The sequence below is a fragment of the Fusarium musae genome, chromosome 12, assembly GCF_019915245.1.
Source record: "Fusarium musae strain F31 chromosome 12, whole genome shotgun sequence".
NCBI lineage: Eukaryota > Fungi > Ascomycota > Sordariomycetes > Hypocreales > Nectriaceae > Fusarium > Fusarium musae.
Genome location: NC_058398.1, coordinates 695,349 through 712,621, shown reverse-complemented (window position 1 = coordinate 712,621; position 17,273 = coordinate 695,349). Strand labels below are relative to the sequence as shown.

Sequence of the window (17,273 nt, the reverse complement as noted above, 5' to 3'; positions counted from 1 at the left end):
CTAAAAGTATAAAAGAAGTATAATCTTTCTTAGAAATGGCTAATTACTACTAATAGTTTATCTAGGGATTTAGTAAGATTATTAACCTATTAACAGAACTTATTAAAAAAAGTAAACTATTTAAATAGAATAATAAGGCCTAGGAAGCCTTTATATAACTTAAAAAGGCTATTACTAGTAAACTAGTCTTAGCTATATTTAACCTAAAAAGAGAAATTAAATTAAAAATAGATATATTAGACTTTACTTTAAGAAGATAGATTAAATAATAGGATAATATAAAGAAACTGTACTTTATTACTTTCTATTTATATAAGCTATATAGAGCAGAGCTTAATTACCTAATCTATAATAAGGAATTCTTAGTAATTATTAACTGCTTTAAAAAGTTTAAATACTACCTTATAGGAAGTAAATATTAAGTTAAGGTCTATACTAACTACTAAAATATCTTATACTTTATAATAATATATAAACTTAATAGACAATAGCTACGCTATATAAAGTATTTATATAAATTTAACTTTATAATTATTTATAGAAAAGGATTAGAAAATAGAAAAGCAGATATAATTAGTTAAAAACTAGACTATAATACTAATACTATAAAAGTAAAAGAATAAATACTAGAAATAAATAAAAAAAGAGAATATTAACTTACCTAGTAAGTATAGATACTAAGATAAATATAGGTAATAACTACTAAGAAAATACTAAGCAACTTAAAAAAGTTTATATAAGAATTCTATAAATACCTAATATATAGATACTAAGGGGTTACTAAGACCTTAAAAAGACTTTAATAGTATAGATACTAGGTTAAGTAACTAATAGTAAAAAGAGTTATTAGATAATATAATATCTATATTAGGATAAAAGCATAATAATATAAGCCTTATAGAGAACTATAACTACTACTAGTTATAGAGGCATTATAAAGCTTAATTATAATAGACTTTATTACTAAACTACTATTATTAGAAGAACCTTTAACTAGAATCTTTTATAATAGTATTATAGTTATTATTAAAAGACTTATAAAATTTTTAATTTATATACCTTATAGAGAATAAATAGATACTAAGAAGATAGCTTATATCTTCTATAATAAGATAGTATAAGAGCGAGGATTACCTAGAGAAATCCTTACTAATAAAGGAATAATATTTACTAGTAAATTTTAGTAAGCATTAATAGTATATCTAGGAGTTAACTATAGACTTATAATAGTATTTAGACCCTAAGTAAATAGATAGATAGAATAAATAAATTAAGTAATAAAGTAATACCTATAGTACTATATTAACTATAAATAAGATAATTAGGTTAAAAAGTTACTATATACCTAATTAGCCTATAATACTGCCTATAATAAAAGTACTAAGCTTATACTATTAGATACTAATTTTAGATATATACTAAAAGTATATTATAATATATAAGAAACTGAAATTATTAACCCTATAGTAATAATTAAAAGCAAGGATCTAAAGAATATTTATAATAAACTCTAAATAGAACTAAAGTTTATTAATAAATAAATATAATAGTACTATAATTCTAAAAAGTTAAAAGGACTAACTTTTAAGGAAAGAGATATAATATACCTATTTACTAAAAATATTACTATAAAATAGCTAAGTTATAAGCTAGACTTTAAGTATATTAGACCTTATAAGATTACTAAGAAAATCTTTAAAAATAACTATAAACTAGACTTACTAATAAAAGTTAGGCTTTATAAGGTTTTTTATATAGTATTACTTAAATTAGTAGCTAATATAATATATATTAAAATTAGTAATAAACTAGAAAAAATTAATAGACTAGAACTTTATAAAGTAAAGGTAATTAGGAAAATATAAGTAAAGAATAGTAAAAGAGAATACTTAATAAAATAGAAAAACTACCTAAAAAACGAAAATATATAGGAATTACTAAAGCACCTTATTAATACCTAATAACTATTAAAGGATTTCTATTAGGAATATTAATAAGGAAGATCTTATTCTAATTAATAATATTAGAAGCGCCTACTAATTACGCCTCTATAATAGCAAAAGACTTAGCGTTTTCAATAGCCTTAAGTTTATTAAAGGTCATAATATTCTAATAAAGTATCTTAAAATTACGCTTATTTAACTATTATTTTTAATAATATAAATATATTAAATAATTTAAATACTTATTTACTTATTACTATAAGTTTAGTAGCTTAGTTTTAGCTACCTCTTTTTCTTTTTTAAGATAACATTTTTTAATAGTAAAATAATTAGCTATAGCAGTTAGTAAAATTATATAAAGAAAAGGGAATAACTATAAACCTTTAATAGAAGTAATGCCTTTTTTATTATACTTCTAATTATAGTAAGTATACTAGGAGCAGTATTTATAACTAAGTAAAGCCTAATACTATAGTTTTTAAGGCTTATAATAGTTATATAGTATAATAAGAAAACTGGTATTTTTAATTAAAGTTACTTATATATAGCGATTATAAGTAGCCTTAGACTCTAATATACTATTAGTATAAAAATAAGGGGATTATAGAACTAAGTTATACTTATAAGGATAATATAAAAAGAGAAATAAGTAATATAGGCCTTAAGGGTAAGACTAATAAAAGGAGGGAGATTATATTATAACCTAACTTAAGAAAGGCGCTTATATTATATAGGCCCCTACTATTTTTAACTAACTAGCATATAACTTATAATATACTAAGAGATAACTATTATAAGCTATATATCAGACTTACAATCTAACTTATAACTTACTATAAGCCTAACTTACTACACTATAAGCCACTATAATATATATATATATTTATTTAGCACTAAATAGAACTTAGCTTACTAGCTATTAATAATACTTCTTTACCTTAATAAGCCTAACCTATACTATTAATTATTAAAAGATATAATACCTTAATATACTTAGTATAACGCCCTATATATTCTATAAATATAAACCTAGTATAGACTAGTTACTTATTTAGAAACCCCAACTGTCACAAATAAGCTTTAAGGGAAGGGTTACTTTATCTTACTTAAGCTCTTTACTCAAGCTCATGTTACTTAAGGTAAGCGCGAGGGTGCTCACATTAGTAAGGGTAAGCAAGTAGATAATTAGGCCAAATTTGTAGGGTATACGTGACGTAACCGCTGGGGTTGTAACACTCTAAATACTTATATAAGACTATATGCAAGCTATTAAGTAGTTTGTATTTATTATTTTAACTCTCGTTTACTACCTTTACTCGCTCGTTCTTCGTTCCTGAACGTTTAGCTGACCTGGACTCTCTCGTTTATATAAATTGTTTTTTTTTCACGACCCACATATATGATAAGTCCTTCGTTCTTCTGCTCGTATCTCGTTTAATGGCTCGCTGGGAAATAAAGATCTGACTGAGCGAGTCTCCGGAGGCAGTATGGCCCGCCGCGGTTAGGAAAGGCAAGACTGGTACGGTACACCACAATCACGATAGCTGGTCTGTCTCACGATTAGGCTTTGAGGGTGTCTCAGAGAAGCAGAGAAGGGATATTGGGATTAAAAATTAATATTTTGTTAGGCGAAGGTCAAAAAGATCACCATTGCAGGTCTATCCTGTCAGATCTGCGTATCCAACCTCTTCAACACATCCATTCTCTTCTATCATCGCATAAAATAATTACCGACTCCCATTCCAGGCAAGATCCTTAGTAATGATAGTTAAATGTTGCTTGCCTCACTACTACTATTATCTTAGTATGTAGCGTTTTCAGAGCTATGAAGTATCTGTAAAGAAATGGCATCTAGTTAATTTCTTATGACATTCTTCCCGATAGATTCCGCGATTTTCATGGCTCCTGTCATTGTCATTCCATTGATCTGGTATGTATAGCAGCTCGATTCTAAGGCTAAGAAGACTCAACGGCGCCCGCGCCCGAAGGTCATGACAGCGAGAATTGCGCTGGGATAGCCGCTCATGAGAAAGGCAACGGCATGAGGGATGTTTTTTTTATTTTTTTCCACCTCCCACAAGGCAAGGCATATCCACATCTAGTTGATTCCCAACACTGCACTCCGTAGCATTTTTGATACGCGAGAATCGTCAATTGTTACCACTTTAGTAATGTTAGTGGCCAGCTGCTCGATACACTTTGGTTTGGCGGGGTCTGGCATAATAATAGCGATAATTAAGCCGCAAGAGGTATTGGGCTGGAGCGACTCCCGCAATCTCTGGATGCTAGTAGGATGTGCACAACCGATTTGGATCCGGCCTTGTAAAGAAACTATTGTGGACTTCGGTAGATGTATGATTTAAAATGCTTCACCCCAGCAGGTTTTTCAAGAGCTTGCTTAGCCTCCGACGGCTGCAGTAATTTGAAAATGGTTGCCTGGACGAGTCAAGCCGGCTCAGCTGAACGGTTCCGAAGTAGCGGGGTTCCCACGCTAGACTAAGCCAGACTAGTAACAAAAATGAGATTTCTGGCGCCTGTTAACCCCGCATGAGTTGGCAAAGCTAACTTGAATGGATTTAGGCTTAGTGGATCATGACAAGCTTCAGAGCAGCTCTACAGGTCCGCCGGGTTCTTGACAGGAAGAATACGGTTCCTTCGGCCGATGCGAGAATGCGGGGCGGAGGACGTTTCAACCTGACCTAACAAGCCTTAGATTAATAGTACATCTGGCTGGGTACGAGACTTCTATACTATAATGATTTAAGGTCTTCACCTTACATTATCATCTCAGCCTTTTTTCCGTCTCTGAAATATACCCGCTCCCAACTCAGACTGGCTTCCGCGACTTTGGATGATCAGTACTATGCCCACAGAAAGAGTAATCAGCTCTAATAGTCCGCCAAGATCAAGAAGTGTAAGTCATGCCTTTTTCTTACACTGGTTTGCTCCAGCAAGTCGCACTACTGATATCTAATCTTTTTAGAACCTGTCCTTTTTTCTCAACAAACCCCACGATGTCAAGTTCGCTCAAGTGCCGATACCGCAGCTCTCGACACCTAACCATGTCGTCGTGGCCATAAATTACACAGGAATATGTGGCTCGGATATACTTTATTGGGACCATGGGCGAATTGGCCAGTTTGTTGTGCAAGAGCCTATGATCCTGGGCCATGAGTCGTCTGGGACGGTTGTTGAAGTTGGTGATAGCGTCACGAGCCTCAAGACGGGCGACAGAGTTGCGATAGAGCCTGCGTATCCTTGTCGATATTGCCACAACTGTTTGGCTGCCCGATACAATCTCTGCGATAAAATGGCCTTTGCCGACACGACCCCGCACCATGGTACTGTAACAGGCTTTTAGGTTGCTCCATTTGACTTCTGCTATAAACTGCCCCAAACTGTATCTCTACAAGAGGGGGCCTTGATTGAACCCCTGGCAGTTTCAGTCCACATCATCAGGCAAGGCCAAGTAACACCTGAAACAGTGTTTTGATTATGGGAACCGGGCCAATCGGCCTTCTCTGCGGGGCAGTTGCTAAGGCATTTGTTGCCAGAAAGATCATTGGCGTCGATATTGTGCAGTCCAAGCTCAAGTTTGCAGAGGGGCTAGGCTTCACGCACACATACTTATCAAAAAGGATTTCCGCCGAAGATAACGCTGTGGCGATACTTGATAGCGGGGATCTTGGACAAGGTGCTGATGTTGTTATTGATGCAAGTGGAGCAGAAACCTTCATTCAAACGAGCCTGCATGTTGTCAAGGCTGGGGGTGTATATGTTCAAGGTGGTATGGGCAAGGCAGATATTACCTTTCCTATCATGGCAATGTGTCAAAAGGAGGTGACAGTAAAAGGCAGCTTCCGGTATGGGTCCGGGGACTTCGAATTGGCTATTGAACTTGTCTCGAGCAATCGAGTTCCGGTAAATAAGCTTATTAGTGATGTGGTGGATTTCTGTCAGGCGGAAGAAGCTTTCAAGAAGGCCAAAGAGTGTCAATTTGTGAAGGTTCTTATTGCCGGACCCAACGAGCCTATACAGGCAAAGGGGCTGGATTCTCTTAGTCAGGAAAGTACACATGCTTAGTTGAAAATGCCATTCTGATACTTCATGAAGGGAGGGTGTCTGCCTTTAGAAGCGTGACCTACTATTTGTGGCTGGGGAAATAAAAATCAACGTAGCTGGGCATTCTCAGTCACTCCTATGGCCAGAGCATGGTTTCAGGGACAATCTAATGTCATCTAACAATCATTTGCAAGGACCAACGCTCCATCGTCTTGAGCATCGTTGTAAAACATCTTCTCGGACGACTTGTGTCTATTTTTGGGCCTGGAGATATTTTCTTTACTACTACCTTTCCCTAAGGTATGCGTCTAGTCGTGTCACCCCTCCGCCTCAAAGCCAAAGACGGTTTTCGAATTCTCACGAGGCGACTGTCTTCCTGCATGTCTTCCTGCATGGTTCTATCTACAGTATGTGGCGACAGAATATTCCTACCCTACAGCCTTGTATTCAAGATAAAGCCGATAAGACGTATCGGGGATTTTCCGCAGCAGTTGCAGTCCCGAGCGGCAAGATCACCCTGTGTTGGGATTTGCACTTATTGCCTTAATATATCTCGAGATATACTCGCCCTTATTGGTCTGTAGAATACCGACAACCGAGCCGTTGGGTATGTCGGAGGTCGAGTGGCTGACAATATTACTACCCACCCCAGAAGCGGCAATCTAACATCACGGAAATATAGTTGTGTACTGCACATACCCATTTGTTACGCGAGCCAATACCTTCTATACTCCAACTCAGCATATTCAGTTTCTGGACTCAGAGGGCTGCCTGAGGCTACCAGAACAACCATATTTCATCAGTTCTTGAGGCAATATTCCATGTATGTTCATCCTCTTATGCCAATGCCGAACGTGGTGGACTTCTGGGATGCGTACTCTAGCCCTGATCCCCTAAAACCCACAATCAATAGCCATCAGTTTACTATAAACTCAGGCAATGCTCTTTCCTTTATATAATGTGAGTGAACCTGAGTACCGTACTGTTCTAGATACCTACGCTGATGATTAAAGTCTGTGCCATTGAAAACCATCAATAGTATAGGTTACAGCAGCACACGTAGCGCCAGAGCCGCATTCTCTCTCCCTTTATCAAACGGCCAAGGTAACAATGGTCATTGGGTTATTGGATGGATACCTGGCTGACTGTTTTAGCTTATTTATGACTCGGGAGGAAATCCGAGCCTTCAGGGTCAACATGTACCTATTCTTCTGTTCAAGCTTTATTCTATGAGCTGTGATGTCAGCTTTCTGAGAATAGGAATTGCTATAATGGTAGTTGTATGTCTAGTGGTATCGGCCTGAGAGGTCAGCCTGTATCTTCCCTTTGCCGATGAGTCTAGGTCTATTGTGTTGTCCAGAACTACACAGATAATCATCCGATATAATGAATATACAGAAAACAATCGTCGCCAGCGTTCAGTCTGTCGTTAAATAGAGGTGATCTTGTCATCCTCCCGCACCCTGCGGAACTATACCAGGTTCCTACAAGACAGCTTACCTTGGACACCACTCCAATACAACCGCTCTCAGGTATGCGCTCACAGCTCTGGCACCACTGAGCTTAAAGATACTCACATTGTCGCCGCTAACTGATACGGACCGGCTTTGTTGAGCCTGGGGCCAAGTCGGGGTCACAAGCTCTTAGTTTCACAACAGCATTATCTACAATGGAAAAGCTACTGCCATATAGCTGCCATATAGCAGATAGTTCTGGAAGGACTGCCTATTGGGCATGTATGTAGTATGGTAGCCAGTGACGTACTATATATAAGTGGCTGGATCGTAGGGGTCCTGGCTCCCCATGTGATTGTTGTTGTCATAGCTAGACGTTATTGTGTATGGACCTGCAGCCACGGCAGTCACGATGTCTTACCTGTGTGTCTAGTGATGCATGAATCAGAAAAAGGTCTATCAGGGGATAGGACTTGGACTACAGTGCTTACTACCGCAGAGAGCGCTGGCTATGGTGTTGGCGCACGAGCCTGCCAAACGCAATATTCGCTCATCCTTACCGTCACCGACCGCAATACGCCCATCAGGGTCATCAAGAGCATAATATGATAAATTGTCGGTGTTGGTGACAATCAAATGGAGAACCCTTTAAATTTATCTCTCACAGGCAGCCCAAACAATATCCAAAGCGGCTATCCCAATGCACCAGGTATGGAAGCCGCACATTCACATTAATAAGAGAGGGACTGCGTAGGTTCATGATGCCACATTACTGACCTTCATAAACCTAAACAACAATAGAATGGATACTTAAGGCTCAGCCATCGGTCTTTAATAATCGAGGCGGGCATCCTTGGCCAAAAGACTGTTGCTATTTTTAAGGTAAAGAAGCTCTAGATGTGCATATCACTGTCATCATCTATTCGTGGTATACGGTAGGTATACTTGAATATTCGAGATAGTGCCATGTCTGTTGCCGCTGAGGTTGCAACCTTGCTCTTGAGTAACCGAACTTGCCCTCGTAAGGCCACCACTGCTGGACCCGGTACCGGTTACAAATCCCTGAGCCCTGATACGGATTCTACCTTGGCGATGGAACTTTTGTTTTGGCTAATGAAGCCCACGCCATGCGTGACAGCTGGACTATTGAGCCGGACGGAGCAGGAACCCGGGCTGATAGTCACTAACAGGTAGTCCAAGGCCAGCAAATAGCCAGAGAGATACTGAGAGTTATCGACTACAAGCGATTGGAACCGGAATTCACTGCACAGTTATGAGGTCCGCTGCAAGATGCCGCGTAGGGGCAATTACATAGTCAGTAAGGTATTCAAGGTAGCAACAGTAGATATCGAAATGCTGCTAATGGAGTGCATGGGGAGTAGTATTGTCGCTCAGTATTTGCTCCAGATATCCAATGATGAAACAATACTCAATAGATGGTCTACTAATATTTCTTATCTATCATTCTCTTCCTCCAACACGCCCATCCTTCGTTCGTTCTGTAAATGTAGTAAACTCAACCAGTTGAGTTTCTCATTTATCCAGTCGTTCAATTACTCTGGCATTGGAGAGTAGTGGAGATGACTTCTGACGAGGGATTCGAAATAGTTACAGAACCGCCAAAAGAGCCTTGGTCGTTGTTGATCCAGATCCGGAGCTGGCCGTTGTCGCCATTGTAGCTAAAAGTGACACTGGGGTTCGCACACGCGTAAACGTTGTTCGATGTGAAACCTTTGGCTGTATTCTTCTGGGGGTCTTGGTTGAGTGGGGGACATCGGGTCTCCATGTCTTCAGAATATAAGCGGAAGGATACGTTGTGCTTATTGTTCCGGTCGATGTAGGCGTCAGTAAGACTGACGGGAAGTTCGTTTACTTGACAGTCTCTCGGTTTGAGGTGGGGAGCAGCGAGAGTGCTTGGAAATAGAAGATTCAACAGCAAAAGAGGAACAAACATTGCGTTGGGATTTTGTTGAAATATGAAGAAACAGGTGTCACTCAGTGTGTTTACTGTTTAGATACCAAAGCACCAGTGACCCAGATGACAAAATATCAATCCAAAGCTTAGTCTTAAGTATTTCTCCTCTTAAGTTGCATACTATGATTGCAGGCCCATATCAGATTCCAATACCTTACTGTATTGAAGCTATCTGCCGCATTCGGAACTCCGGATATATATTACACTGTAATTTAGAGGCGTCATGAGGTGGTACCGAAAGTGTAAATATGGAAGTATAAAACAACCCTTGCTTTTAAGGTTTATACCCGGGTCTGGGTAAACTGATTTAACTCCTAGGGGACCCACATAATCGAACTCAATGTATAAATGGGGAATAGAACAGTGTAATTTATCGTCGGGAGTGTACGGAGTAGATAGACCGACAATACGACCCCGTACGGCTTGGATAACCGATGGTCAATGAGCTTTCCTCTGACCAGAGCGTATAACAAGGCAGCGGGCGACTTTCAGCGCCCAGGAAGGCAATTAAGTTCAGTCCATGTGAACCTTAACTTTGTCTCTCCAAGATCAAGGTGTTCATCGTTACAATGTCCTGCTGGCTGCCTGTAGGCACGAAAACGCGTAAAATTTCACTTTTCTCGCAGAAGCTCTCTGACAGCGCTGCAGTATGGCAATCGCTTGGCCCTCTTACAAAAACACAGCCTGTTAATCTCAGCTCCAATAAGCTACAGATGATCTTAAGCAAACACTGTGGATTATTCGTTTTTCCTGGCCCGCCCAAAGGTCTTCGCGTCAAGGATTGAGCATAGTAGAAAACTCAAATATTGGATCGGGTCGGGAGCCAACAAGTCGGCATGGACGAAGGAGAGTTTATCCGTGGTTCGGCAGTTCAGCAGGCTAGTACAGGGTATAGCTATATCTCAATATCACTTACCCTATCTTAAGAGTCTCAGGAATGTAGGTATTCTAGTCAACCTCGATGGTGAGAGAGAATGAGACATCTAGGTTTGTTCCGCCGACCATTTTCCGGAGAGCTTCATTGAATTCTGTTCAAAACTACTGTCAGCACAAGCTTCCTTCTGTTCATGAGATGAGACTTGCCTTCAAATGCGGGATCATCCATCATAATCTGGGCTCCTGAGACCTGGTCATTAGATGGACCAAGGGTTTCTTCAACTTCTGCTACAACTTTACGTTAGCAGAAGCTTCCATTCATTAGATGATACTTACCTTCAAGGATAGCAACGAAGTCCAGGGCCACAGAGGTACACGTCATAGCAATTGAAATAGCATCTGATGTACTGTCGGTTTCCGGGCTCATTCTGGCAGAGTAATATCGCGTTTCGTTAGTGCATACCGAACAAGTGGAAGGACAGGGCCAGGTAGCGTGATTGATGCCGAGTGAACGGAGAGCTTTGATGAGCTTTGGTGAGTTGACAGACGTTAGAAGCCACATCTTGAATTGAGGAGAGACGTGCAAGGATCAATGTGTCGATGTGCTGAGAGACACCCACGCTAGTGTCGAGGGATGCTGATGATAATGTCGAGAAGAGTCCAGGAACATGGGCAGCTTTTTATATATAGCTCGGTACCAGAGCAACAGTGAAGGCAGGACCTTTCGTTGAATGAGTTTTAATTGAATGATATTCCACTTCACGCAAGAACCTTTGTATAGAGTGTTGTTTGTTACATCGGCAGTCTATTATGCTAGTGCATGAATAGCCACCAATGCACATGCAACCTGCTTGTTTCCTCTCTTTCCTTTGTCATCAAAGAAACGCATATTGACGCAGATTTTCTAATATCTAGTTAATATTTGGTCTGAAAGAAAAACAGCAGCAAACAATGCAGTCACTGTGATGATGAAAGGCATAGTCACCGCGTCTATTGAACATCTTGACAAACTACCTTTGCAGAGCCATCGTCTGTTATTTTACATAATTTCCATCTATCACCTAATTTACCGCGAAACATAGAGAAATCATCTCAGTCAGTGACACGGCATCCACTGCATTCCGAATGGTCGAGCAGTCAATCTCATAGTTTCCTGATGTTAGAACGGACTGGTCCATGGCATAACAAACCCTCTCACCAACCCCCAACTGCAGAGCTTAAGCCTTCACGTCTTGGCTATAGACAACTATTTCAAGTCCATATGAGAAAAGGCCTCTCTTGCTTATCTAATAGTAATATTCTCTCGTTGTACCTCGCTCTTCTCTATAAGGTCCCAAATCTCACCATTCATAACACCAAGGACAAAGGCACCACCCACCAAGTTAAACACTTGCTCAGGAACATCATCTCCCGTTCCACCAGTGGTTATCTTTCTGAAGATAAAAGGAACACTAGCACCTTCAACAACAAAGACCTCATCGCCCACTTGAGCCCTATCGTTTACAAGACCAATGCGCCCATTGCTGAGTATGCACAGTTTCTTCCCATCGCAACGCTTCAAGATCCTCATTGCTTGCTTCTCAAAACTCCCTGTTCCCTGGAAGATATCCATAAGCGGTATCCTTTCCTTATCGTCTTCATTCAACTCCCCAAAACACTTCCACTCTCCTTCGTCATTGTCGAGAACCTCTCCGTTATATCGCTTGATATGACTCACCGCAGCTTTAGCGACCTCGGGGTAAACGACATCGTCAAATGTCAGAGTTCTGAGGAATTTAGACAGTGACAAAGGTCCATTATGCCACTGCTGAAACTCCTCATCAGCTATGTCCTCTGGCATTTCGCTGTGTTTGAGGTATGACTCGTCTGGTACTAGCTTTTCCCACTGTCCCACAGGAAAGTAACCCTTCGCGATGTCACAAGCATCCCCGATCTTCTCAATTCTACCCAGGCTGACACCTTGCACGTGAAGCTGTACAGACGCCTGAGTATTGGCGGATGTATATCCTGAACTCGTCCACGTATCGATGAGATGAGGATGCAGCATCTTCCATCCCCATACATACTGAGTAGGCCCACTTGTAAAACCTGCGAATGGTTTATACCTCCCTGGCGCAAGTTTTTGAGCAGCAGCCCAGTATGGAGACGTGACACTCCAGTCTGGGACCCATGTTGGTAATCCTGGTACGGCCGATTCCTTGACTACGTGTGAAAGAATATCAAGGCCGACTGAACCCATCAACAGGATCGCAAGATCAGTATACACCCGGGACACAGAGTGGCTGTAATTGACTTGAACATTCAGACGGCGTTGCCGGATCACCAATTCCTTAAGTTCCTGTTCGTTATAATCCCAGCGTTCCTTGTACCCTTCGAGCTCCTCCTTCATCTCTTCGTGATGGCGATCCAATAGAGGGAGGATGGCGTAAAGTTTGTCCCTCGGGTCAGTAGCACCGCAGGTCCTCGTGTCTTCTAGTATTTTCAGGAGTCTTTCGGCGTATGTAACGTGCAAAACATACGAAGTAGGCGAGACAGCATACGTCACTGAGAATGGAAGTCTTTGTATCCAGCCCGCGTTGACATTCCAATGAACAAATGTCTTGAAGTTTTCCCAACTCAGTTGGTAGTCGCCGCAGACCACTGTAGCTTTTTGCGCAAAGGTGATCTCTTGAAGGACCCAAACACGAAAGAACCACGGCCTTTTGAATAAATTGGTCACAGCCATTTGGTTCTGTGGAATGATTGCAGAGGCTTCCACAGCCCCATAGCCATCGTCGTTGGATGGTTCATCGATTTCGCGGATGCATCTCATGGCTGCATCGCTGTCGAGCGTTCTCTGTCCGAGATAGACCAAGACTTGTGAGGCACTCTTATAAATACGGGCCATGAGGCCTAGCTGATGGTTCTTTTCAATAGCCGAATCTTGATCGATGCAGATTGAATCAATCCAGAGTAGTCGAGGTGAATCGGAATATCGGAAACTACTCAAAGCCGTACGACAGTTCTGCGATACAAGTGCCTGAGTTACCGTGTCTTCGTCACCTTGAACATTGATTGGTACAAGATCTTTCACGTCTCCCCAAACATACGAGACTGCTTCATAAGGCCGAGCTTCACAGAGCTTGGTGTTGAGAAGACGGAGCGTGAGCGGGGCAACATCACGCCCTGGTTGAAGAGAAACCAAGCGAAATGAATCATCCTTATGAAGTATGTTCTTCGCATAGAGGTTCTGCAAATGGTTATTCATAGTATATAGCTTCCTTTGTATAAACACGTGCAATCTTGTGTAATTCTTGGTCTGTCAGCATTGATGCCGAGGGCTATCAGCAGAGCGGTCTAAAATGGCAGAATAATAATCACGGTTAGCGTCACGTTGCACTTGAGTCTATCATGGGTGAACGAGCAGGGCCTTTGGAACCCAACCAACGAACTGGCTCCGAGCTCTTCTTGACCTTCTCCCAGGACAAGGCTGAGATAGTACCACTTGCAGACATGATGCCTCAAATTCGGAACGTACTGTCAAACCATCTACGAGATCAACGTGGTCTTGAAGACGACATCTCGCGAGAATGACAACCCAATCTCTAGAGTCTCCTACACAAGTCCACCCTGCCGAAGGGCATCGGCTTCGACGTGGGTGGAAATTGATACCTGAGTAATGAATCTTTGAATCACTCCTGTGAGATCACAAACGACGAGTCTGATTGTTCAATCTTATGTCAGTTCATACCATGAACCCAATTAAGTTTGGTGCCCGCCTCATGGTTCAGAGACCAAGACAATCTTCGTCTGGGATCTCGACCAATTGACAACGGAAAAGATCAAACACAATTGATCTATCTTCAGAACCTCAGAGCGAAGCATTAACTCATAGGATGTAGACATAGATCATTGAGTTAATTCTAAAGTCTAGCAAAACGTCATCCTCGCGCATTGTAACTTTCCCGTATTTACCAACTCCATTGCTTCTCCATCCATCAACCCTTGGACATATGCCTCGCCAATGACCTGAAAGTATCCGCAAGGGCCGTACCGACGGATGACAACTGGGGTGCTGCAGCCCAACAGCACAGCGACCATGTCGCCCGGTCTAGTCTGTTCACTATCCTTACCGAAGATGTTATCAGGAGCCCAGCCAATGTAACCATTTGTAGTCGTCATGAACCTTCGCTTCTGGGAGGCCCTGTCAAAACACGAATACACTTCGCTGTAGTCCAATTCAGATGCATCCGGGGGAATTTCGTCATGGAAGAAGTCGTCGAGTCGGTGGCAGCCTAATTGAAAGCCAGCGTTCATGGAACGGAATTCCTCCCATCGGAAGTAGTACCCTGCCTGTCCAGCCAGCCAGCCCCATCCCCGCTTTGTGAATTCTTGCGCGCCTCGTCTGAATGTGCGAGGTAGATGGAGGATGGCAGCGTGACGAGCAGTGGCCTTCCCTCCCCCAGCAACTCTGTCCAACACAAGAGTACGGTAAAAGGCCGCAGCAGTCGCATTGAAGTCGCCATAGACGCTGTTCCATTGGACAGGCTGAACAATGGTGTTTTTATCCCAGTAGAAATAGCCCCTCCCTCTAGCGGAAAGTCCAGAAATGCTATCGACGATAAACCCACTACACGTGAGTAAGGATCCATCGCTGGAGAACGAAGCATCGTGCCTAGTGCCTCCACTAGCACAGTAAGTTATATGAGACGAATCATTGGGCCCAAGTCGCGGAAAGAACCGCGTCGGACCCCATAGCTGATTCTCAGTCCGCGACGATCTAAGCCGGCCTTTCCACAACCAGTCGGCAGCCCACGACGGAGCGTTGGACGGTCCCCAAGGATTACCCTCGCGAATAGGTTCCAAATTATCTTCAACTTGGATGAAGGTTCTAGCTGTAGCGGCATAGACATGGCGCACGGGAAGGGTGTAATCGGGCTGCAGGCTATCAGCCACAGCAACAGACATCAACCCGACAAGTGCATATACCTTGTCCCTGGGATCTGAGCATTCCGCAGTATTGGAAATATCAAGGAGCCTTCCAAAGCTGGGGTACTGTCCACCATTTTCTTCACGGTCACTCAAGGGCGAGAGGTCTTGATAGACGAGATGGATGCCCATGACAGACCAAGCTGGGCCATTCTCTGATGTCGCTGCGAGACGCTCCTTTATGAGTAGTTCATCTTTGACGAGCCACAGATTCTCCTCGAGGAAGGAGATTCCGGCACAGAAGGACGTCCAGTCTATAGAAACAGTCCCGCATCGGATCCATGTTGCCGAAGCGCCCATAATTATCTCTTGGATGATCCAGAGGCGGTACCAGTACGGACGCTTCATCAAATCATGCATTGCCAACCAGCAGCCATTTCCAAGGTAGTCGGGATCACTCCGCAAGCAGGCTTCAATCTGGCTGCCACAGTCAGTTTCGCCGAGAGCGGAGAGGTCGCGAACAAGCTGGATAGCCGAGCTGCTCCGGAAGCTCGCCTCTCCCAGCCACGCAATCACGGCCCATGCAGAACCATAAATGTCTCGCATCCTACGCAACTGTCGCGCACGCTCGCCCAAGTCTTGCTGGTTGATACAGATGGCATCGACCCAAAGCTTGAAGCCATCTTCAAACTCTCCATCTTGAAGAAATGCTGAGAGAGCCTTGGCAAGATTGGAAGTCACTCGCCTAGGCTGTTCGTTGAGGACGATAATACAATTGTCATGCTCATCTCCCCAGACATAGGAGAGAGCAGCATAGTCGCCCCACTGGAAGCGGTATTGGCTTGATGGCGGTTGCGTAGAGTGTATTCGGTTGAGAGGCGCTAAACCTGCGAGCTCAGGAGCGATTCGGCTTCGTATCCACTGCGACGTAGTCCTCCGCTTTTCTAAGTTGGCGACTCCTGAGGTAGATAGGAAGTGGAGGTATTGTGGGGTGAATGCTTTGAGAGAGTAGGTCTCTAGGGTGCAATGAGGGACGCCGGTCTTGCGTGACTTTGGTAGGAGCGTGAGAAGTCGAATTTCGTCACTATTCTCATCTAGGGGGCGATAGAGTCTGCTCATCTCCGAGGAGGATTCTTGGGGAGGGGGCCGCAATAACTTTCTGGTCTTGAATTTCGCTTTCTCAAACAAGCTAGACGCCATCTTGATTGAGCGAGAGTGCACGTCGGCCTTGTTGTGCGATCGATGTGACGGTGCCAGGTGCGTGCGGGGAGGCCTCAGAAGCTGAAAAGGATCCCTGTAGCCAGGCGCAGCCTGCCCAGTCATGGCATGCCATACTGAGTCATTTGTGTCACCAGTAACTTCACCGTCTAAGGTCAGAAGAGTCTTTAAAAGGCTGGTTTCGTGTCGCAGTAGCTTGGACAACAATCTGGGACTACCAGTCAATTCTTTTGTGGCAGTGCAGTAGTTGTCAATTGTGACCTCCCCTCAGCTCAACGGAGTCACATTGCCATGTTCCAGGTAAAGCTGCAACTCGCGCAATTATCCATTCAATTCTCTATAGATTAGGGATTTAGATATTTAATCAAGCTGAAAGCTGTACCGGCGATCAAAACCTATTATCCGCATGTAGCTTGTGCCCATCCCGCCGCTTGTCATTTCCCTTAGCGTAAGGGTCAAGCGTACGCGTTGATGAGAGGCTTGCAGACAGCAGGATCTCAACCACAGGGGATCGGAAGAATTGGAAAGCAGTTGGTGTATACCGAGAAAGTCATCAGGTGTAGTCTTCCCATTTAAAATATCTCATTTGGGTAGAAGCTGCTGATTTCCCGTCGCTTTGTTGTTGACACTCAATTGGCTCCCAGATTGTGCTCAAGCCCGGCAACATGCTGGCATGTGTTCCACGGTGCATTTAGGTAATAATTGTAATATCAGGTCGTTCACATATCGAACTTGGGAGAATAAAAGCATAGCCGTGATCAAAAGACCAAAAAACATCGCTCGGTCTCATTACCGCTGGTATCAACACCCAGTAAACATCCCGGGAAAACAACCCAA

General features: G+C 42.5%; 3 protein-coding genes across 3 annotated transcripts; 1 reads left to right on the top strand and 2 right to left on the bottom strand.

Annotated features, from left to right (window-relative positions):
• Window positions 1–5,438: 5,438 nt before the first annotated feature.
• J7337_013962 (uncharacterized protein) lies at window positions 5,439–6,026 on the top strand (the record flags this gene model as incomplete). Its single annotated transcript, XM_044831437.1, has 2 exons — window positions 5,439–5,864; window positions 5,904–6,026. 2 exons carry the CDS (start codon window positions 5,439–5,441, stop codon window positions 6,024–6,026), a joined length of 549 nt encoding a protein of 182 aa, XP_044673823.1.
• Window positions 6,027–11,592: 5,566 nt separating this feature from the next.
• Window positions 11,593–13,804, bottom strand: J7337_013961 (uncharacterized protein; the record flags this gene model as incomplete). The annotated part of the gene is made up of 2 exons (XM_044831436.1): window positions 11,593–13,539; window positions 13,742–13,804. 2 exons carry the CDS (start codon window positions 13,802–13,804, stop codon window positions 11,593–11,595), a joined length of 2,010 nt encoding a protein of 669 aa, XP_044673822.1.
• A 483-nt stretch (window positions 13,805–14,287) lies between these two features.
• J7337_013960 (uncharacterized protein) lies at window positions 14,288–16,418 on the bottom strand (the record flags this gene model as incomplete). The annotated part of the gene is made up of 2 exons (XM_044831435.1): window positions 14,288–14,318; window positions 14,344–16,418. 2 exons carry the CDS (start codon window positions 16,416–16,418, stop codon window positions 14,288–14,290), a joined length of 2,106 nt encoding a protein of 701 aa, XP_044673821.1.
• Between the last annotated feature and the right edge of the window lie 855 nt (window positions 16,419–17,273).